The sequence below is a fragment of the Brachycentrus maculatus genome, unplaced genomic scaffold (genome assembly GCF_059751285.1).
Source record: "Brachycentrus maculatus isolate JH-2025_06_01 unplaced genomic scaffold, ASM5975128v1 h1tg000711l, whole genome shotgun sequence".
In the NCBI taxonomy this organism is placed as follows: Eukaryota; Metazoa; Arthropoda; class Insecta; order Trichoptera; family Brachycentridae; genus Brachycentrus; species Brachycentrus maculatus.
The window spans coordinates 27,934-51,589 of record NW_028281442.1 but is presented as its reverse complement, the minus strand read 5'-3'; the positions used below and the strand labels follow the sequence as shown (position 1 = coordinate 51,589).

Here is a 23,656-nt window from a genome sequence, read left to right as displayed (position 1 = left end):
CCCACCGGGCAATAGACACACGGTGCCTTCGTGTCTCTCGGCGATGGCGGTATGGGGGGGAATGAGGTACAAAAAACCTGTCACTTAAATGTACAGGGTGTGCCATATATAGCGACACCCCCCCATTGGTCAGCCACTCGACACGAATTTATTACATTATAATTTATACGCTATTTATTTTTATCCCGCATCGCTGCTGACGATTAAAAAAAACGATTGCGCAATTTAAAGGAAGGTTGTATTTTTTTAAAGTCAAACTTCTTAGAAGGCGATTCGACTATCGATAATTGGAAGATAATTGAGGATGATATTTCAACGAGACATCAGGTTTATAAGCACATTTCGTTACATGAGAGAGAAGAAAGATATGGCGTAGAGAGAAGAAGAAAGACAGTTTTGTACATTCCGACGCCACGGGAGTGGAACAAACTTAACCAGCCTATGACCTGTCATAGGCTGGTTACTTGAACACTTTACACACGTGCAACATTCACCATTCTACCCATGATTGACAACTACACTAATCAAGTTTTATATTTTTAAGATAATATTATGACGCGGTGCATACAAGTTCACAATAGCCATCTATGTTGGATTGAGAAAGCTTTTATTTAGCAGAGACCCTTTTATTTGGATGTATAAATTTTTGGGTAATGTATCCAAAAATAAATAAGGTTTATTGGATTGAATTCTACATTTATTTATGTATATGTTAATACGTGACGCGTTTCGTCTTATTAAGACATTATCAAACACATTTTCATCCATGTTGGGATGTCAAAATGTAAAATTAACTTCTAAGCGGAGAAAATACTGATTTGTGAACAAGTATTTGGACACGCTCAAAATTGTATTAACTATAAAATGTTTCAATTGGTTTATATATAAAAAAAAATACAAACGAATTATGTAAATTACGTTTGCATAAAGCATTTTTTTTGTTTGTTTTAAATTTAAATTTATTTTTTGTATGGTTACATACGTATCAAAAATATATATTTCTAAGAATAATCCCAATAAAAATTACGATGGTATTAAACTACATCATGATATTATACATATGTTGATATGAATGAATTTAATAAATGTATGTACTGAATCACTCTCACTAGAGAAAAGAGAGTAAACATTCTTGCCAAATAAGAGCATATTGCTATAAGGAGGCTGGAAGCAATAGGCAATACTTCAGCAAGCTTCTCGAATCAGGAAGTGCGAACACGGTCTAGAGATCCAGATACATTTCTGAACTATTCTGAATGCTACTTATACTTGGCCTGTTCAATAAGTACATACGTAGACTGACAATAAACAAAACATATTTTTACAACATTTTGAGTGTGTCCAAATACTTGTTCACAAATCTGGAATATCTCCAATTATAGGAGTATTTATCTCAGAAGAATGTGCGACAAAACGATGTATGATAGATGTGCGAATAGTGAAATAAGGAAGGAATGCAAAGCTGAGATAAGCATTATCGATAAAATTACGAAAGGTGTGTTGAGATGGTTTGGACATGTGGAACGAATGAGTGACGAAAGAACGGTAAAACAAATTTATGAGGCGAATGTTAGTGGGAAAAGAAGCAGAGGAAGACCGAGAAAAACATGGCACGATCAGGTATGCCAAATACTTGAAAGTGGTCAGGTTAGGAGTCGTAACAATCGGCGGGTATGTATGAGGAGATGCATGAACGTGGAAGAGGCGAAGAATGTTTGCAAGGACAGAGTGGTGTGGAGCTCTATTCTCTCTGCCTACCCCTGCGGGGAAGCGGCGTAATGGTTAGTTAGTTAGTTAGTTATAGGAGTATTTTTCATACTGTTTTTTGACATCTCATCAAAGATGAAGAATGCTATCAAAGTCTGGGCATTTATGGGCCCGTATATATTTTTTTCAATTAGAAAAAACAGTTATATAAGGTGGGTATGTATACTCTAATGTGAAAAGGCAACTAGCCGTAACTCAAGTTGCGGCTGTTGCCGTAACACGGCTCAAAGCATTCTTATAATAATATTTCTTAATTTATGGCTGTATCATAAGCAGTCAAAAATTTTGCTCTATCTCTTTCCTTTACCGGGATACACATTATCCAAATTATATACATGAGCAAAATTGTATTGATTTGATACATCGCTTACTCCTTTCAACCACGTCATATATAAAAACTTGATTTTTCAGGAGATCATTTTTAAAGTTTAAGAATATAATAAAATGTATTTGAAATAAGTATCAAGCCACTTATTGAACTTTTTACTGTGCAACAGATCTTTTTAGGTAAAACCTGAATGTTTTTTCTAATATTTATTCAATATTACCCTGGACTGGTACCTGAAGCGGAGGGCTGATCACCTTTCCTTCGTGTGTTAACGATCAAGATAACACTGCGTTTATATGATGCAGTCCCCTATGCACCATTGGGGTGCGGATAAGGGTTCTAATGAATGAATGAATTTCTTCGGAATGCAAAAACAACACTTTCTGCCCTGTAGCGGGTAAGTATTTAGTTAAAAATATACCGCTGTTGCTGGGATATAGTGCATTTTCTGGTCATTCCGAAGACATGCACAACTGAAAATTGACAAATTTTGATATGCGACATTGTTGAAAGGGGTGAGCGACATGTGTTGGCAAAAAGCATCATTTTAAGTAAATTATAAACTCGTTTATCTCAAAACTACTGTTTTTAACATGCGGCTATTTGCCTTTGCACATTAGTAGGTACTACTAATTAAGATATTCTCTGATGTCTACGTGCAAATCAAGATGTCAATGTGATTATAATAAAAATTAATATTCCTCGGCTGTTGTGTTGGCCGTTTTGCATGTTCCCCGGGACGGCGCGTCCAGCGGAAGTGGCGGCCGCCGGAAACGGCCATTTTGGGACGCCTTTCAATGCAAACTCCGTTAGCACACTGCGCACGCGCCGACAGATATTTCAATCGCGTTTTCATTAGCGATTTTATGATTCCGCGAATCTATTGTCCAGATAAATAGTGTCATTTAATACGGTATTTATATGGGTCGCACGTTGCTAAAAAAATGGTTGGTTTTTATACATAGAGTGTGAGGCAAAACAATGTACGATAGATGTTAGAATTATGAAATGAGGAAAGCATGCAAGACTGAGATATTCTTCTTCTTCTTCTTCTTCTTGTCGTACTCCCTGTGGCCTGTTTGTAAGAGGGATTAGAGATAAGCATTAATTCCTTCCATTTTCCCATAGCTATATATCAATGGCAGTGGCGTGCCTAGGGTTTACCAGTAAGGCAAGCCCATTCTTTTTCACATTCGTGAATACATGATGTACCTATAATTTCTTCACCTCATATCATTCCCAGTATAGTAAGCACCCAGAAAGTATTATAAATATAAACAATGTATTGTTATCATTGTAAAAATATGCTAACATGTAACTTTTGTAAGTTATAGCCATCACCTTGAAATAAAGAAAATGTTCACTATAATAAAGTACCATCACCATATAATGGCATGCATAGTGCTTAATAATCATGTAAGTGCGCGATAATTTAAAATTTTTTAATCATTTGGTCTAGATTTAATCATTTTTATTTGGAGTTGTTAGGCAAGCCGGGCTTTTGGGCTTCTAGGGAAGTACCGCCACTGATCAATGGTAACTCTAAGTAAGACAAATCCAGTATTTATGAATAAAATGGACTCCGAAATGCCCTTAGTGGCTTTAATTTTCTCATATTAATACATATTAATGTTATAAATGTTAATATATATTAATGTTATATATGTTAATATAAAGCTAAACTGGCAGTACACAATGGAGTCCTAGTTCCTAAGCTAATGTATGGAAGCGAAGCATGGAGTTGGCAAAAGATGGATGAAAGTAGACTGAATGCAGTCGAATCGCATTCTCTCAGACGAATGTGCGGCAAATCGTTGTATGATAGATGTTCGAATGGTGATACAAGGAAAGAATGCAAGGCCGAGATATGCATTATCGATAGAATTGAGAAAGTTGTATTGAGATGGTTTGGGCATGTATCATAAATCGAGTGAGTGAACAAAGAAAAGTAAAACAAATCTATGAGGTCAATGCGGTTAGTAATAGAAGCAGAGGAAGATCGAGGAAATCTTGGCATCATTAAGTATTAAAATGCTTGAAAGAGGTAAGGTTGAGATTTTGTATAATCTGGTGGGTATGTGTGAGAAGATGCATGAATGTAGAGAGGTGAACATTGTCTGCAATGACAGATTCGTGTGACATTCTGTCGTCTCTCCCTAACCCTGCGGGGAAGCGACGCAATGGTTGATTCCAGTCATTAATTATATTTATCCATTATTTATTTCATTTTTACTTGGTAATACCACTATCTGCCTGTGTGGTCAGCGCGCTTGGCTACCGTACTGGAGGTCTCGGTTTTGGTTTCCAAGGATAGGGTCGAATAAATAAAAGTGATTTTACACTCTAATATTTATTCAATATATAACCCTGAACTGGTACCTGAAGCGGAGGGTTGATCACCTCTCTTTCATGTGTTAACAATTAAAATAACACTGCGTTTATATGATGCTGATGAGGGTTTGAAGAAGAAGAAGAAATACCACTATCTCTTAGAATTTATAATGACTCGTGTTACCTACTCAATCAGTAATTCGATCAGCGTAAACTAATAAAATATATTATAATTCAATACTTATTAATGATTTTATTCAAAACTGAATAGATGACACATACCGCCGTTCGACATATTCCAGTGTACGAGTAGGTAGGTACTCCTGAAACTCCTTTGTATGGTACAGCTCCATTTTTGGTTTCGCATTATATTCGAATCGGTTTATTGTTCATATTCGCGAATACGTCATAATATTACATATGAAAATAATTATTTTAATTGAACGTTGATAGGCAATTGAATGGAAATCTGAACCGGATAATATGAAACCATTTTGTAAACATTTCCTTCTCATTGTGTTTGATATTCAAAGGAATAAAAAATTGCAGTCTTAATTATTATTTCGATCGTGAAATTTTCGTTCACAGAAGCGATACCAGAAACACATTCCACCTTACTAGTCAAAAATTCAATATGGCTATATCCGCTACAAAGACCAAGAGTATGGTGTTCTCTCGCACCCCAGTGGGATGTAGTGTGACTGTGGACGGCGTCTTGGTAGAGCAGGTGGAAAAGTTTAAATACCTGGGTGTGGACCTATGTGCTCAGACGGATCTGCGATACGAAGTGATGGGGCAAGTGAACAAAGCTGCAGCCATCTCAGGATGCCTGAAAAATGCTATATGGAAAAACCCTGAGATGAAGATCGGCAGCAAGATCAAGATATACAAAACTTGTGTTTCAAAAAAATCATGACGTATGGAATCCAAAGCAGAGCAGACACCGCTGCCACATAAAACACGCTTAGAGTGTCAGAAATGAAGACTCTGAGAAGCATAACAGGCAAGAGTCTTCGAGATAGATTGAGAAATGCCAAGATCAGGGAAATATGCGAGATCGAAGATGTCGTTAGGTGGGGAAGGCAACGAAGAAGACAATGGTATGCGCATGTGAGGAGAATGGAACCATCCAGACTCCCCCACATCGCACTGTACGGCCAACCCCATGGTAGACGACTCCCGGGCAGACCACCAAAGAGATGGGCCGATAGCTGGGAATCGACGTCGCAGGAGGCTAATCCCTCTTAAAAACAGGCCGTAGGGCCTACAATAAGAAGAAGAAGAAGAAGAAGAAGAAATTTTCGTTTAAATTGAAACGGTGATATAACACGAAATGAACGATCCCTACATGCTAGCGACATGCTGTACTAACCACTATATTACCGACATAGATGATATACTTTCAAAGGAGTAAGAGGAGGAAAATAAATACGTGAAATTAACATGGAATCATACCCGCCCCGCGCACGAGCCATTTTTGGAATGAATTAGTTGCAAGTATTTTTTTTTTAATTGAACATTTTGAGTATGCATATATTGACTTCTCAACAAAGATGAAGAATATTGATGTCTGGGTATTTACAGGTTTAAGTAGTCACTTCATACACGTGCAACATACACTATTCTACCAATGATTGATAACCACACCACAGAAAATTTTGGAACTCATATATAATATATGTACATATATATATATATATATATATATATATATATATATATATATATATATATATATATATATATATATATATATATATATATATATATATATATATATATATATATATATATATATATATATATATATATATATATATATATATATATATATATATATATATATATATATATATATATATATATATATATATATATATATATATATATATATATATATATATATATATATATATATATATATATATATATATATATATATATATATATAAATAAATATATATATATATATATTTATATATATATATATATATATATATATATATGTATATATATATATATATATATATATATATATATATATATATATATATATATATATATATATATATATTTATAAATCAACTATGGTAGAGTGGCGAATGTTACATGTATGCCAAGCGATCACATAAACCAGCCTTTGACATGTCGTAAGCCCTGTAAATACCCATATTCTTATGTTGAGATGTCAATATATGAAAAAAATGCTCATATTTTGTGATAATTTTATAAAATTATTAATACACAAACTTCGTTTGTAAGCACTTTATTTTTAGCATTATTTTTCAAACCGCTTTGTACAATAATTTTTACCTTGTCTTTAGGGATGCAAATGTGCCAAATATAAGTGCTACTGTCGATCCTTATCCGCTCCCAATGGTGCATAAGGCACTGCGTTAAATTGATGAAATGTTATTTTGATTATGAAGGCAACGTAATCAGTCCTTTCGCTTTTCGTTTAGCTTTCGCTGATAGGTTTTAATTCATTCATTCGAACCCTGATCCGCACCCCAATGGTGCATAGGGCACTGCATCATATAAGCGCAGTGTTATCTTGATCGTTAACACACGAAGGAAAGGTGATCAGCCCTCCGCTTCCGGCACCAGTCCAGGGTAATTTTGAATTGGAGTGAAAAAATCACTTATATTTATTAGACCCCCCCTCTGGGAATCGAACCCGGGACCTCCAGAACGGTAGCCGAGCGTGCTGACCATTACACTACGGAGGCGGACAGGATTTAATTAGCTGTAACTAATTTAAGTGCACCTTTCACCTAGTTCTCAGCATTCACTCTCCTTTCTAAATCTTTATCAATCTTTTCATCCCTCGAAAAAAATACTTCCGAAATAAGCGAAATCATCTACCTGCTCCGTAATTTCTCCACTAACTACTATTTTACACCCAGATCTACATTCATCTCTTCCAAAAACCATAATTTTTAATTTGTCGACATTCGTCAGCAAATCAAATTCCTTGCACCCAGTATACACTTCTTTCACCAGCGCCTGCAGGTCTTCTCTGCTATCGGCAAGGTGGGTATTATAATAAATTATCATTAAATAATTATCATAAAACAATTATCATAATTCGACAGATAATACGCAAGTCCGCTGCAAGTGCGTAGTTCGGTGTTGCCATTGCGAATAATAATTGCAAATGGCCGGCCCATTTTTGGCACATTACCCAACTATCCAACATGGCGGACGGTGGACAATGGCCGATGTTTTCCTCTGACTCATGCTGTCATCTGTTCTTTGTTTTTCACATACATATCTACACTTAAATTATACAAAACTCAACGACCAATAAAAATAAACGACAAATTAAAACACCTACGTTTTTGTTTTGTTCGCAATATTCAAATCTAGCTTTTTTTTTTTCAAAAACATATTACATACATAAGTCATATATCGCTCACTCCTTTCAAGAACGTCATAAATCAAAAAACTTGATTTTTCAGGGGAACGTTTTTAAAGTTAAAAGATATAATACAATGTATTAAAAATAAATATCAAGCCACTTATTGAACTTTTTACTGTGCAACAGATCTTTTTAGGTAAAACCTGAAGGTTTTTTCTCCATTTGAAAAATATTTAAAAAAATAATTAAACAATACCTTTTCTTTAAAATGCAAAAACAACACTTTCTGCCTTATAGTGGGTAAATATTAAGTTTAAAATATGCCGCTTTTGCTGGGATATAGTACATTTTCTGGGCATTCCGAAAACATGCACAACTGAAAATAGACGATTTTTGATTTATGACGTTCTTGAAAGGAGTGAGCGATATACCTGCATATAATATTCCCGATGAGTAATTTCTATTTCTCATTTTGGGACATGGGATTAAGGTTAACAAGACTGGAACACAAATAATAAAGTACCGTAAAGTGGGTATACTTTGCACCATGGGTGATACTTTGCACCACCTTCTGTAAAGAAATTGTAGAGCTGGTCATCTCTGATACATGTCATTTTTCATTCTACTTTCTATTGTTTCTGATAGATGGCACTTCTATCTACTTTTTAGTTTACGGAAGTAACAGTCGGTCGCTATTGCTTCAATGCGTTTTTCCTGTCCGAACGTAAAGAAAGTTTTCTGTCTGAAAATTGTGTCCGAAAAAATCCAGTGGAATCAGTATACTGAAACTAGTTACAACAAGCGAGTGGTCTCTAAATCGTAGGTAGATAGGCCCTGCTTTTCTCAAATGCTGTATTTTTTAGTTACATTGTCAAGTTTTTGTAAAAATAATATTTTTTTAAGAACTGACTTGTATTGACCACATTTGGGGTAACATTGCACCAAGTGCAAAGTATCCACAAAAGGCCATAGTTAATTAATTTGATGAAAAGTCTTAAAACGGCTAATACAACTTGACATGTTTGCTAAATATCTATAGGTTTTGTGTACTTACTTAATTCCTGATGGTATATTTTTTTCAAAAATGTCAAGAACATACAAACAGCGGCCTTATGCCAGACGATACTGCGATTTTACACCGAAGAGAGTGGAGCAGTGTTTGGAGGCCATTCGAAATGGTGCAATCAGTCAAAGAAAGGCTGAAGAAAATCCCCAGAAGGACGATTAACTATAAGCTCAAAGGTCAGCACACAAAACCTGTGGGAAAACCTCCGATATGTGACAAGGGCGAAGAGCAATCCTTCGTAAACTGCATAGTAGACATGAGTGAGTACGGTTTCCCAGTGAGTGTTTTTAACATTCGCTACATTCTAATAGCCTATTTGGATAGATTTGGCAGAAGAGTACGAATATTAAAGAACAACGTACCAGGCTCTGAATGGATAAGATCATTTTTGCAAAGACATAAAACCTTGGCTGTTGCTAAAACTAGTCAGTTGCTTAATCGGTTGCCATTAAAAGCGTATGACGATGACGTGCGCCAGAGTTTTCAACTATTTTTGGAAGAAAACAGATTCAACCCAAAGAATTCAGTCTTAAAACGCAGGAAAACGATACCGATAGAACCAGGTAAGAGCATTGCTCACGATCCAAATGTCGAAATGAACGTTGACGAGACACAAATGCTACCTGAACCAACTACATCAATGATCCCACCTTCCGCATCGAAACTTCCAGCATATCTAGCATTAACTGATTATAGTTACCACGGAAGCTTTAAGGAAGAGTGAGAAGAACAAAAACGATGACTGAAATCAGTTATCGTATTTGTTCTTCCGTTTCATTAGGACCAGTAAAAAAGAAGGTGGGAGAATATGTCGTATTTCATTATGAAGGAGAAAAATTTCCGGGACAGATTTTGGAAATAAAGAAAGACAGAGCTGTTAAATCCATGCAGGAGAGTCTCAAATCGTGGAAGTGGCCGATGAAGGATGACTTTCTTCAATATTCTTGAAAGGATGTAGCGGGTTCCATAAAAGAACCGAAAATGCAATCCAAAAGAGGTTTCTTTACCCTCCCGGAACTTGACCATATTTAGACCTAATTTAATTTTAATTCCTATTACCTATGTAGTACGATATGTTTTAATATCCACCTTTTATTTTATATAATTTTAAACCTTCAGTATTGAAAAAAAAACATTTTTGTTAGATTTTTCAATATTTAAAAAAAAAAATTCTATCAAGTGTCTTATTTTTCCATAATTATACAATATTATAATCTGCATTTAGTGAACTGTGAGCCAAAACCCTTCATAAGGTGCAACAAAACTTGTAGGATAGCATTTACTTTGCATCAATTTGGATTCTAGTACGAAAAGTGTAGAGAAAATATCATGGTGCAAAGTTGTACTTTACCCCGGGATACTTTGCACCAAAATATAAATATAAAAAAAAAATATAGGCAAAATAGATAAAAATTTAAAAACATATCAGACATGTTATAGGTATATGTGTTATTACATTCCAATAGTTGAAACCTCAGAAAAAGTAAAAAACCTGATCTGAATAGACAATTTTTTGAAAAAATGCAAAATTTTGGTGCAATGTATACCCACTTTACGGTAACAAAAAAGTTTTTTTTTAATAACCAAAACAATTTGAATACATGGCAAAATATAAAAACAATAAACAGGTATAATAAATAGGCATAAGAAGCATATTTTGAAGAAATAAATGAGAAAAACATAAGGTAAGAAGCATATTTTTATTTGATAGCAAGCAAAATATACCCATGCGTTATTGCACTCTCTTCTAGGCGCGACCCAATCAGTCGGAACATAAAACCGGGTTGTCTAAAGTCTTCGTAACTGAAGGACATGTATGTCTAGTCATAACTAGACGTATAGAAGTTGGGTAAACTAGGATTCAATGTCAGGATGATAGGGGCAAATCCATAAGTAAATTTACCCAATACTCAATGTAATGATGGACGCCTATAAATAAATACCCATAATTATCCATAAATTTGTCTTTTTATTTTTTAAACTAATATTCAGATTGAAGAACATTGATGATAAATATCAGTAGTGTAATGACAAAGGGATATATCTGTCAAATTTTTCTTTTTTCAAGTTTGTTCCACAAAACGTCTAAAATAGTGTATTCCATAATCTAGGAAAAGGATATAGCTTTGTTGATAAAGTTTGTTTTTGCTCTCCTGTAAAATTTGGTGTGAGACAGATATACCCCTTTGTTTTTACACTACCGATATTAGGGTATATATAAGGGAAATGGAGGAGAAAGAGTAGGTAGGAAAAGGAGAATAGAAGCAATTTAAGGACTCAGGGTTGCATACCCGTATTTGTACTAGCTTGGATAAGTTTCACATTACTAATATGTATAGGTCCCATACTCACAAAACATACTCAAAATATTGAGAGTAAAATAACTGTTATAAGTTTAATCTAAATTTTAAATCAAGTTTTCTGGCGTATTCCAGTATGTAAAACAATTTGGGAAGAATCTTACACACATTTCATGAAGGTCTCTGCTAAATAAAAAAACTTATCCAACTCAATCATAGATGGTGCCAAGAACTCGCATATGAAAGAAGGTGTCAATTAAAGAATATACTCGTATATAGAACTTCCCAAATTTGAGTAGTGTGGTCGTCAAACATGGTTAGAATGGTGAATTTCATTACTTGATTCGGCAGCCACTTTGTGGTAATATCTATGCATTTTAATTAGGTTTTATTTGGTAAATACCGCTATTTCTTCAAATCTGTTGTGACACATGTTTCGATGCATTCAAACCCGTAAAAATGATGCGGAATGCATGGAAACACATATCACATTAGAATTTGAGAAATAGTAATTTTTACCTAGTAATACTTAAATAAAGAATGGTTATTTATTGGTGGATAGAAGGTCAAATAAATATAAGTGATTTTTCACTCTTATATTTATTCCATATTACCCTGTACAGGTAGCTGAAGCAGAGGGCTGATCACCTATCATTCATGTGTTAACGATCAAGATAACACTGCATTTATCTCATGTAGTGCCATCGCCATCACACCTATGTACCATCAGATGCCGATAAGGGTTATATGTATGTATATATGAATGTTACAGGTATATAAAATGATCTCATAAACCAGCCTGTCGCAAGAACTGTCAGGGAGTACTGAATCCCTATAAATACTCAGACTTCCATATTCTTCTTCATCTATGTTGAGATGTCAACGATTCATTTGTGGTGATGCTGATACCATTTATGCAAAACTTAACTTGTAGATACAGGTCTGCAATCCACGGAAGAATAAATAAATAAATAAATAAACAAAAACGTATAATTTTAACAGAGATTTTAATTTCAACAAAATAATAGTATACATTTTGTGTCATGTCAATAAGTAAACAATTGAATAAAATTTAATACAAAATTGATGTAGTTTTTTTATTTATTACAATATAGTAAAAATACAAATAAAAAAATTCATATAAAAAACAGGCTAAGCCTTGTAAATTTATTTAAAAAGAAAACAGATTTAAATTCAAAATATACACATAGTAAAATATTGATATCAGCGATTGTTTTATTGTTATAAATTAAGACCAGAGAAGAATAAGCGATTTGCAGATCAGTATAAGTGTAGCTTTTATAATATTTTTTACGGTCACTGACCGAGCCTATGCGTTGTTTATTTCTATGTTTCTCTTCCGGTTAACTTTAGATTATGGGACATTCGTAAAATTTACGACAGTCACCCAATCTGTGTGAAGCACCGAGGCAACACATGTAAAGAACGTTGTGACAACTAGCATATATCTTAGTGTTTTACCAATATTTTATGTTCATTGTTTATATAAAATTCATAAAAGCATGTTGCATTGATGTTGTAAACGTTTCTAGTAAATGTTTTTGGTAAAATGTGGGTTTTTCTTATCATAGTACATTTTGCGATAGTCCCGTATTAACACATTGTTTGCGAGAAACGCTTAAAAGCATATTTTACATGCTTTGGTAGAGAGCAGTAGACGCGTATAAGCGATATATTTGCTTACTTTTTGTAGAGTGCGAAAGACAACAAGAAACATTGTACAGTTTGCAATTGAGTTTGTGGCTACTTGTGATTAGTATACTGAGGGTCGGGAGGCAGACTGTATGAGTATAATTAGGGTCGGGATTGATGAAAAAACCCCCCAAAAAAATATGTTAAGGTACATTGAAACTATTCCCGTGGTCTAGTATTAAATTAAATCCAGATATTAAATAAGAAATGAGCAGACCCATGGTAAGTTTAGTTTTTATTACATTTTTTACAGACACTCTTTGCGTTGTATATTTCTATGGTAATCTTCCAAACAAATTCAAAGCTGAGATACGAGGGTTTGAGGCTATGCACATTAATAATGATTATATTATTCAAATACTGACAACTTTGAACTTGTTATTTTATTTATTGTTTCGGCATTAACTTTGTGGTAAGACATGTTACAATGATTAAAGAAAACATTTTTTTTTTTCAAGTGGTAAAAGACAAGTGTTTTCTTTAATCATTTGAACTTGTTAATCTTGACAATGACATAGTTTACACAAAAAAACGAAAAATGTTGTTGGTTATATATTCATAAATCAATGTTTGATCAATGACTGCTTAAAAAGATGCTTAATATAGCTAAATTCATTAATAATATTGCAACAAATTGTTGAAAATAAAACTTTTATTTTCAGTAATATTAATATTTGCTGGTAGACTTAGTTAGAATTTGATTACATAGATGGCAGTAGTATACATATTTGATTATGTTTGCTAATATTTAACTTTTATATTGCTTATATGTTTCCCTTTCGCACTTTAATTATATTACACATTGATGAAAGAGATAAAACTTCATAAAATACATAGGTACAATTTTGTGTGTCAAAAAAGGCTTTATAAGACATTTACATTCAAATTGGTTTAAAAATGAATAGAATACATTTTTTTAAAATTATTGCTGCACGTGTTAAAACTGTCACTTAGAATTGTATAGCTATATAAGGACCGTAGTCCATTTGATCTTCACATTCGTTTGATAATGCCCTAACAAGGCGAAACAATTGTCACAATATAATTTTTTATGTGTTTTTGTTAATAAAATACAACTTAGTAGACTCAAAAAATCTGTGTTTGATTTAAAATTAATACATAGAATAAAATACATATTATTTTAAATTATAAATAATAGATTAACGCATGATTCTACCAAAATTTCCGTTCTCAGTTAAGAATGTTTATTTAATTTCTTTAAGTACTGTTTTGAAGGGTCATTTTTATGGTGTACAGAATGGATAAATCCATTTGACATTGTTACTTTTCGCAAAATTTGTTTGTGGTTTCAGAACAGAAATACAGAACAAATTATGTTTGTAACCCCACTATTTATTAGATGTAAAGGAGTTTGGTAAATGAGATTATAAAAAAAACTTTAAAAAAATGCAAAGTAGATATTTGTATTTTGCATTTTGTATGATGTAATTTTATACAACAGAGCCTTAAATATAAGTGATAGAGAAATACAAATTGTATGCTTAAAAAACAAAATTCAAATGACCAACCCATGTTTCTTTATCAGAATTTATTTGTAAGATATAAAAAAAAGAATTGTTTATTTTGTCACACAAAAAATTAAAATAAATTAATTAAAGAGAGATTACAATGTTTAAAAAAAATCACAATGTGAAAGTGATATTCTCTCGTGAGTTTAACCTAGTTATTTTTAAAAAAATGCAGAAGCCTTCATCGATATACAAAAAAAAAATACAATGCCATTTAGTTATGTATAAATATTTAATGATTGAGGACCAACCATTATAAAAACACTGACTATCATATTCTTCTTCATCTATGTTGAGATGTCAAAATATAAAATATAGATAGTTTAACAAACTCTCTATTCACTCTTATATCTTGTCTTAAAAGATTGATTAATTTTTTTAAATGTTAATTTATCATCCAATAAAAAATATTTAAAAAAAAACAATGTCCATGGCTGTGTAATCGTGATTGCTACCAATCAATGGTAGATTTTGTTGAAACTTTAATATAAACCAAACCGACATGAACACTCCACTGTTACCAACCTCTCGATTTATTCCGACTTGTCAAAATGTACCAGTTTAAAAAAATCACAATTTGTGAATTGATGTACACCCATATTTTTACACAACAATGATAGCAAGGCTTTGATTAGTTTGAGATGAAAGTAGTTGAAGAAATTTAAGCATTCATAGAAGATTGACGTCAGATTTTTGTGTTTAATAACAGGTTAAACATATCTAACACATTGGTTACAGTGAAGTTTGTTTAAGAAACGTAATTTGAGCGGGCGATATAAGATCACATTGAAAGAATGATGACAGAGAAGAATTGAAAATATTTTTGTTATATAGTGACAGCTTTCCGCCACACGGCTAAGCAAACATTGCAAGAAATTGATATTTTTCATTACTTGATTTGGCAGTCACTTCACGGTAATATCTATCCATGTTTAATTTTTGTTTTAATTGGCAAATACCACTATTTCTTAATATCTATTGTGAGACGTGTATCAATGCATTCCGCATCATTTTCAAATGTATACGGTGTTTGAAAATGATGGAGATTATTGAAATGCAGGTCATGATAGATTTTAAGCATTAGTGGTATTTTGTTAAATTAGTTAAACTAAGACTAAGAATGTAAATTAGATGCTTAAGATGTGTTTTTTTGTAAATGAAGTTGAAGGTACTCGAAACAAACAAAAATGTGCACACTGCAGCAACATAATGGTTGGGACTGACCGGAGCATTTTCATCGTAACGTAACATGTTACGATGCGAGTATTCGTATAGTCAGTACAGCGAGCCGAGCGCTCCATCCATAGTTTTGGATGCTGACTGATGCTCGCCGCGAGCGATGTCACGACATTACGTTACGACGAAATGTTCCGGTCAGTCCTCACCATAAGGTTTCTAAAACGCACAAAAATGTGCACACCACCTCAACATAAGGTTTCTGAAATGCACAAATATGTGCACACTGCTACAACATAAGATTTACAAAAATGTGCTCACCGCCTAACATAAGTTTTCTGAAATGCACAAAAATGTGCACACAACCTCGACAAAAGGTTTCTGAAACACAAATATGCGTACGCCGTAAAAAATGTGTTAAAATACGGGCCAATTCTCAAATATCTAAATTTCTTCATACACAACATATTCTTGGCTTTGATTCCCCAAACATGTTTAATCTCAAATTAAAACATGAAAAGACAATGTTCACAAAACGATTATTTTAAATTTCTAAATCTTTTTGACAACAATTTTATACAAGCTAATTTTCAAGTACAGCACCTTTATTTATTAAGTTATACAATTGATTAATTTAACAAAATTTTGTGTATATTTTTTTTAGATTAAGTTTTCGTTATCTAGGCAGTAACCATAATTGACATCTCAGTCACTTTTTGATTTTTACATCTATAATATTAATAACTACGATGCATTATAAAAGTTACAATTTATGTTGAATATAATGTTGAGGGCTGTCGAGGTTAACAGAAGTGAAGACATTTTTATACCACATCTGTTGAAACTAAAAGTATATTAAAAAATACGCATAAAAAAGCGAGGTATAAGAGTGATTGCACACTGATTGTCCGCCTCCGTAGTGTAATGGTCAGATAGCTCGGCTACTGTACTGGAGGTCCCGGGTTTGATTCCCAGGTCAAATAAATAAAAGTGAATATAATTTATATTTGAAGCATTGACTTTGTGATTTTTCATTTTATAATTAAAATGTAATTTTGTTTTAAAATTACTATATTTATTTTATTATAACTTAATTATAATGACTACTGGTTTTGAAGCTAATCGCTTCTTTATCAAAACCGATTAATACTAGTATTAATAAGTCTTGATAAAGAAGCGGATAGTTTCGAAACCGGTAGAAATTATAATTAAGTTATAATCAAATATTTATAGTGATTTTAAAACAATGTTACATTTTAATTATAAAATATAAGTGATTTTTTCACTCTTATATTTATTCAATATTACCTTGGACTGGTACTTGAAGCAGAGGGCTTATCATCTTTCGAAGGAAAGAATGTGAAGAAGTAAGTATTAATGATCAACATAACACTGCATTCATATGATGCAGTGCCCTATGCACCATCAGGTGCGGATGAGGGTTTGAAGAAGAAAAAGATTGGTTCGGTGTACTGTTTACATACGTGCACCAGCCATTGCTGCTTTTCCATTTCCTGCTCACTCTTATGACCTTTGTGAGTCATGTAGCTCACAACCTGTCTTGGTGTTAGGAGTTTCATCTTCTCAGAGTCCAGTAGTGGTCCTCCAAGGATGTGACTTCGATTGTGAGCGAGTGCGTCACAAGTATAGAGAATGTGGATGGGTGTTTCGCTATCCTCAATACAAAATCTGCAGACGGGAATACAGTCTAATTTTTGACATGTCGCTCACTCCTTTCAAGAACGTCATAAATCAAAAATCGTCAATTTTCAGCTGTGCATGTTTTCGGAATACTTAGAAAATGTACTATATCCCAGCAAAAGAGGCATATTTTTAACTTAATATTTACCCATTACAGGGCAGAAAGAAAAAACCTTCAGGTTTTACCTATAAAGATCTGTTGCACAGTAAAAAGTTCAAAAAGTGGCTTGGTTTTTATTTTCAATACATTGTATTATATTTTTAAACTTAAAAAACGTTCTCTGAAAAAGCAAGTTTTTTTAATTTATGACGTTCTTGAAAGGTGTGAGCGATGTGCTTCCTTAGCTGCAGTGTAATAGGGGTAAGTAGCTACTTAGTTCTGTTAGTCAGTGGCCAACACACAGATCCCTCTACAGCCCAGACCAACACGGAAGACACAGAGCCATCAAAAACAATACAGCAAAAAAAAACTTAATATTATTTAAATTTGAGAAAAATCAAAGCCTGGATCTAAACACATGATAGATAAATGCGCCAACCACTATACCAACTGGCTAAATGAAAACCTAGATAAGTTTTTAAAAATGTAAAAAAAAGTTGTTTTTTTTCATTAATATATATAAAAATTATGAGTTCCGTCCAAAGATGGTGTTACGTGAAGTAATCACCTGAGGAAGAACTTGATCTGTAAAGATGAAATACTCAATATGACAGAGTTTTCAAAGGCGATATTAATTTTAGAAAAATAATACACAATAGTCCCTAGGCATTTGAGGTTTCAGATATTCACGGACGAACGGAGTTACCAGTGTCTGCACACGACGGATTCTTCAGTTCTTTGAACACGTTGCGTGTGGCAATGAGGATGGCCTGAAATGACTGGTTGTGATTGGTAGCCTGGAGGGGAAGAGAGGGAGAGGAAGATCCCCACACGATGGACCGATCAAGTTAAGGCAGCAGCAGACATCTCGGTGGTTGGAGCGTTAAGTGCAGTGCAGTCAAAGGATAACTGGAGAAGAGTGTTTACTTTCACAAGGGTCTCAACCCTCAGTAATGAGGACTAAGACGGAGAAGAAGAATATATACATAATGTATACATGAAGTTACGACATGTCGTGAACCCTGTAAATACCCAGACTTCCAAATTCTTCTTCATCCATGTTGAGATGTTAAACATATCCAGGAATATAACCCTCTGAATACCGAGGGACTGCAGTGTTGTATTATAATCTTGACAATTTAAAAATCCTAATATGACAGTGTGTAGCTATGCGGTCTCTAGGCCGGCTGTGGTCACTTCCTGCCGGTCCTAGACAGGTCTTGGAGCCCGTTGGTCTGGTTCCCCTGGCCCGCCTGGTGCTGGTTTCCGTGCTGCGAAGCCGTGGTGGTGGTCTGCGAAGCCGCCGCGGCCGCCATCGCCATGGAGAGAGGGATGGTGATGAACTGCGGCTGCCCGCTACCACCTGAAAAGAGGTGATCATTTCTTTAAATATATATTTTTTGTATATTAACACACTAAGGACGGGAAGGGTATTTTTACCTTCTGCGCCAGCCTTATTTCAATGTCAGAAAAGAAGAAATTATTTTATGTTTTTATATGAATATTATGTACCGATCTCTTAGTTAAGTTCTAAACTATTGTATACGTACACAATTATCAAATCCTGTCGCCAGCGGTCTGCAGGCGTAAAATCACCCGTCCAAAATGGGTTGCAAGGATTGTTTACGTTGTGGTATGGTAATATAAGTTTGTGGTATATATTGGTGAATTATATTATTTTGAGAAATAAAAGGACTTTGTGTTTTGATCCACTCACCGTTTTATTAACCAACTAGTTTCGGCAACAACCTGTTGCCCTCTTCAGGGTTTAATTTATGACTGAGGAGGGCAACAGGTTGTTGCCGAAACTAGTTGGTTAATATAAATGTGAGAGATTCGAAACACAAAGTCTTTTTATTTCTCAAAATAATATTTCAATATGATCCACAAAGTAAATGCTTTTAATATTCAAAACAATATATTGGTGAAGACCAAATGCCGCTTATTCAATGATTGCATTGCTCCTATTCTCTTATACAGTTGTGAAACATGGCACCTTACAAGGGCCAAGAGCAGCCGTGTACTGAGCTTTGAGAATAGGTGTCTGCGGAGAATTTTAGGCGTGCGGTGGTTCGACTTTGTAAGGAATAAAGAGATAAGGCGTAGGACCCAGCAAATCTGATGTTATGGCCTACCGGGAACAGTCTTACTAATATCTCCAGACACTCAAAGGGTTAATAAGATCAAAAACATTTATGACATTTCAACATAGACGAAGAAGAATATGGAAGTCTGCACATTTACAGGGTTTACAACCTGTCATAGACTGATTAAGTGATCACTTTACACACATGTAACATTGACCAATTTCTACCGATGATTACATGTTGAGATGTCATTAATGTAAAAAATAAATAAATAAATTAATTTGGCAGTCACTTTGTGCTAAAATCTATTCATTTTTATATTCAGTTTTACTTAGTAAATACCACTATTTTTAAATATATTCCCACTGATAAGAAAAAAATCAAAAATCAAAATAAGAAACAGCTCCTACCCCCTCTTCAACCTTCAACATCCCAAGGACACAACTTTAAAATTAAGAATTAGCTTCACATATGACGTTTGAAAATGATCAAAATACGTTTCACAATAGATTTTAAGAGATAGTGGTAGGTATGTACTAAGTAAAACTTAAATTAAAAATGATATTAAATCAATATGAAACTTTCAATTAGCGATCAATATAACACTGTGTCGCTACGATGCAGTGCCCTATGCACCATTGGGTGCAGATAAGGGTTAAAAAGAAAGAAAGAAGTGAATTAAAAATTAAAAATAACTCCTATAGTGGAGATAATCCAGATTTGTAAACAAATATTTGGACACACTCAAAATGTTGTAAGACAAAAGCCACTGGGGGTGCTGGGACCCCGTTCTGGACGCGGCGGGTTAGGGAAGCAAGTAACTCCTTCACTAACTTGCACTGAACTGATTGGACATGATCAATTCTCTATAACGGTTGCAAATCTCTTTGAACTCCTTGGGATTGCTTTTCGAGGTCATCAGATCCTGTCCCTGGGGTAACGTGAGGGACCCGCGAGTAGAAAGGAGCCCCGTCTGCTTCTCTAAAAGAAACGAAAAGGAAAAGGTCCATGCTATGAAAACGGAGAAAACTTTATAGGGTCTAAATCTTAAAAAAAAAGTACATTCCCGAGATTCTGAAATGATATTAAAATAACAAAGTGCAACACCAAATATTTGGAAATCAAATATTTCAACAATCTCCATACAGATTTCAAAATATTAGAAAATATTGACACATTGCTGTCGGGCGGTGTTTTCATCGACCTCGATCCTAATTATACTCGGACAGTCTGCCGCCCGACCCTCAGTATACCAATCACAAGTAATCGCAAACCCAGTTGCGACCTGTGCAATGTTTTCGGCGTCTCTCACGCTCTACCCAAAGTAAGCAAATAGGACGCTTATAAAAGACGTCCGCCTCCGTAGTGTAATGGTCAGCACGCTCGGCTACCGTTCTGGAGGTCCCGGGTTCGATTCCCAAGGGGGGTAAAATAAATATAAGTGATTTTTTCACTGTAATATTTATTCAATATTACCATGGACTGGTACCTGAAGCGGAGGGCTGATCACCTTTCCTTCATGTGTAAAAATGATCATGATAACACTGCGTTTATATGACACAGTGCCCTATGCACCATTTGGGTGCGGAAAAGGGTTTTATTATATTATTATTATTATAATATTATAAAAGACTCCTGCTCTCGACCAACAAATGTTAAAACAATGTGTTAAAATACTGTTTTATTTCATTAAAAATGTCATACATGAAAACAAAAATGATGCAAAGAAAAAAGACTGCAATACGTCCTAAATTAGGTACAATCAATACACATCGAGTGTAAGTCCTCTCCAAGCACAAGAGCTTGGTCTCTTTTTTGAGAGGCACGTGTAACTAGTATTAGATTTTTGTAAGCAGATATGTGTAGCTAATGAATTAAATTGTAATAATTTTTGTAACTGTATTAAACAAATAAAAAAAGGATTTTTATTTCATTAAATTTAAGACTAAATACAAACAGTGTTTTAATATTTATTCAGGCACTGGATTTTTCACTCTAAGAGTGATTGTCCACTACCCGGAATTTGACCGTCCGGCAGTCCAGTTTAGAAAAATGAAAGCGAATATGACAGTTAAGCGTGATCAGATTTACGCGCAACGTGTTCACGCACCCATCAGGAGAACCGATCCGAAAAACTATGGACAAAAGCACATGCCAATCCAAGCCAATCGTTGTTTTAAAACGCTAACTGACGTGCCGGACGGTAAGATTCCGTGTAATTCAGTGTAGTGGACAAACGCCCAAGGATATTTTTTTTAAGGAATAACCCACTAAGCCTCGTTAGTAGCTAGTCTGCAGGTTGGAAAGTAGTAAGTTGGAGTAAGGAAAGAGATTGTGGATGTGAATATATCACAAACGCCCAAACCAAAAAAACTAACTAACTAACATCACAACGCTTTCCCGCATTGGTAGGCAGAGAGAATGGAACGCCACACCACTCTATCTTGCATAAACCAATTGAAACTAAATATGTCTTGTTCTGGGTGAGAGAAGCAGAAACATCAGTTTTATAGTCAAGCGTCTACTAATAAAAAAATTTTAAAAATGTTGAAATCTTAAATTGTTATTTAAGGCTCTCTCTTTAAAAAAATATATGTGAACTGTTTCTAAATGAGTTTCACCAATGTCCAATTGGAGTAAGCTATATACTTCACAAATTCACAACTGGATTCTACATCTATCGAAATTCAACTAACCTAAATGAATTCTCAGCCTCCATAGTGCCTCCATACGCTCGGCTACCACACTGGAGATCCCTAGTTCGATTCTCAAGAGGGAGGTCATATAAATATTTTCACACAGTACAACATGATTGAATTTTTCGTACACAAGGTTTTCCTTCTAATATTTCTAGCCCATGACTTCATTATAACCTACTACTTCCACCGTTACTACGGTCAAATAAGCTTGAGCTATTTCTTCACCAGGATACCAGTACAAGGTATGGGCAAAGGGTTGAGGCTGAAGGCAATTTGTTGAAATGTGTTGTACCTTGTTCCTGCGCTGCAGCAGCTAAACTCAAGATGACGCCTGGAGGATATAGAACTGGACCTCCTGGACCAAATATGCCATCAGGTCCGGCATCCCTAGAAATTTAACACAAAAAATCAGATTTATTTATTTCAGAGAATATAGGACTTCCCAAATATAAATGTGCAGTAGGAGTTGCATGGTTCCAATGGTTCAAGATTCAACCATATATGATTTGAACTAACTAACCATCATGTTGCTTCCCCACAGTAGTAGGCAGAGATAACAGAACGCCACACCACTCTGTCCTTGAAAACAATCTCCGCCTCTTCCACATACATGCATCTCCCCATACATACCCCAAGATTGTTCCGACTCCTGACCTGACCACGCCTAAGTATTAATGCTAAGTTAAAAATCAACTTTCAAGTAGTCGATATAATGCATGAAGTTTTGCAGGGTGATTGAACTTCCATTGCAGGAGCCTGGGTAAGAACTTATCTGACATCGGATTCATGATAGTTCATAAGGAACTCTCACGAGAGGTGGTATCATACATGATAAAAATAGTTAAAGACATTGGTAACATAAACCAAGCTAGGACACAAAATGCCTAACCCTTCTTTTAGTGGAACGGAAGGTCTTTTGACGACAGTCAGCAGTCCGGCTTTTCCTGAGGAGTTTTACGTGGTTTTCTCCCAGCAATGAGCTAATGGTGACAAGTTCCTGATTGGCCCACACTAGATTATCCCTCCTGTTCCCAATACAGACTAAAATAAAACATTTTTGACTTGAGGAAACAAAAATCCACTTAATGATCTTTAAACCTTGCACATAATAAACAAGGTAAATAATAAACGCAATCCCATTTTTAAAAAAAACTTCCTGGCTATCCCGTACATACCTGTGCAAGTTCATCCCTTCAGGAGAGGGACTGCGTTGCCTCTGACCCGGGGATTCAGGTTCGCTTCCCGACTCCTCCCCGCTCTCCTCGCCGCCAGAGTCCATCGGAGATCTATCGCACTGCAAACAAAAACAACTAAAATCAGAAAAAAAACTAAACAATTAAACCTTGATCACACTTAAATAACGTTCAATGAAATGTTATTAGAAATGTCTATTCTGTCTTTACACCGACAAGACACACAAGGTGGCTTGGTGGGTCTCTGCAAAAAAAAAAAGTTCTACTACTACTACTACCATCACGCCGTTTCCTCGCAGGGGTAG

The 23,656-nt window shown here is 34.6% G+C and overlaps 1 protein-coding gene across 2 annotated transcripts; it reads right to left on the bottom strand.

Annotated features, from left to right (window-relative positions):
• Positions 1-12,149: 12,149 nt before the first annotated feature.
• LOC148300457 (uncharacterized) lies at positions 12,150-23,449 on the bottom strand. 2 transcript variants are annotated; one of them, XM_088274732.1, is made up of 4 exons: positions 23,334-23,449; positions 22,451-22,545; positions 20,294-20,440; positions 12,150-18,735 (listed from the first exon to the last, which is right to left on the bottom strand). In XM_088274732.1, exons 1-4 carry the CDS (start codon positions 23,435-23,437, stop codon positions 18,566-18,568), a joined length of 516 nt encoding a protein of 171 aa, XP_088130858.1. In that variant the 5' UTR covers positions 23,438-23,449; the 3' UTR covers positions 12,150-18,565. The 2 variants fall into 2 exon arrangements, with proteins under 2 accessions (XP_088130858.1, XP_088130859.1); XM_088274733.1 differs by lacking the exon at positions 20,294-20,440.
• Between the last annotated feature and the right edge of the window lie 207 nt (positions 23,450-23,656).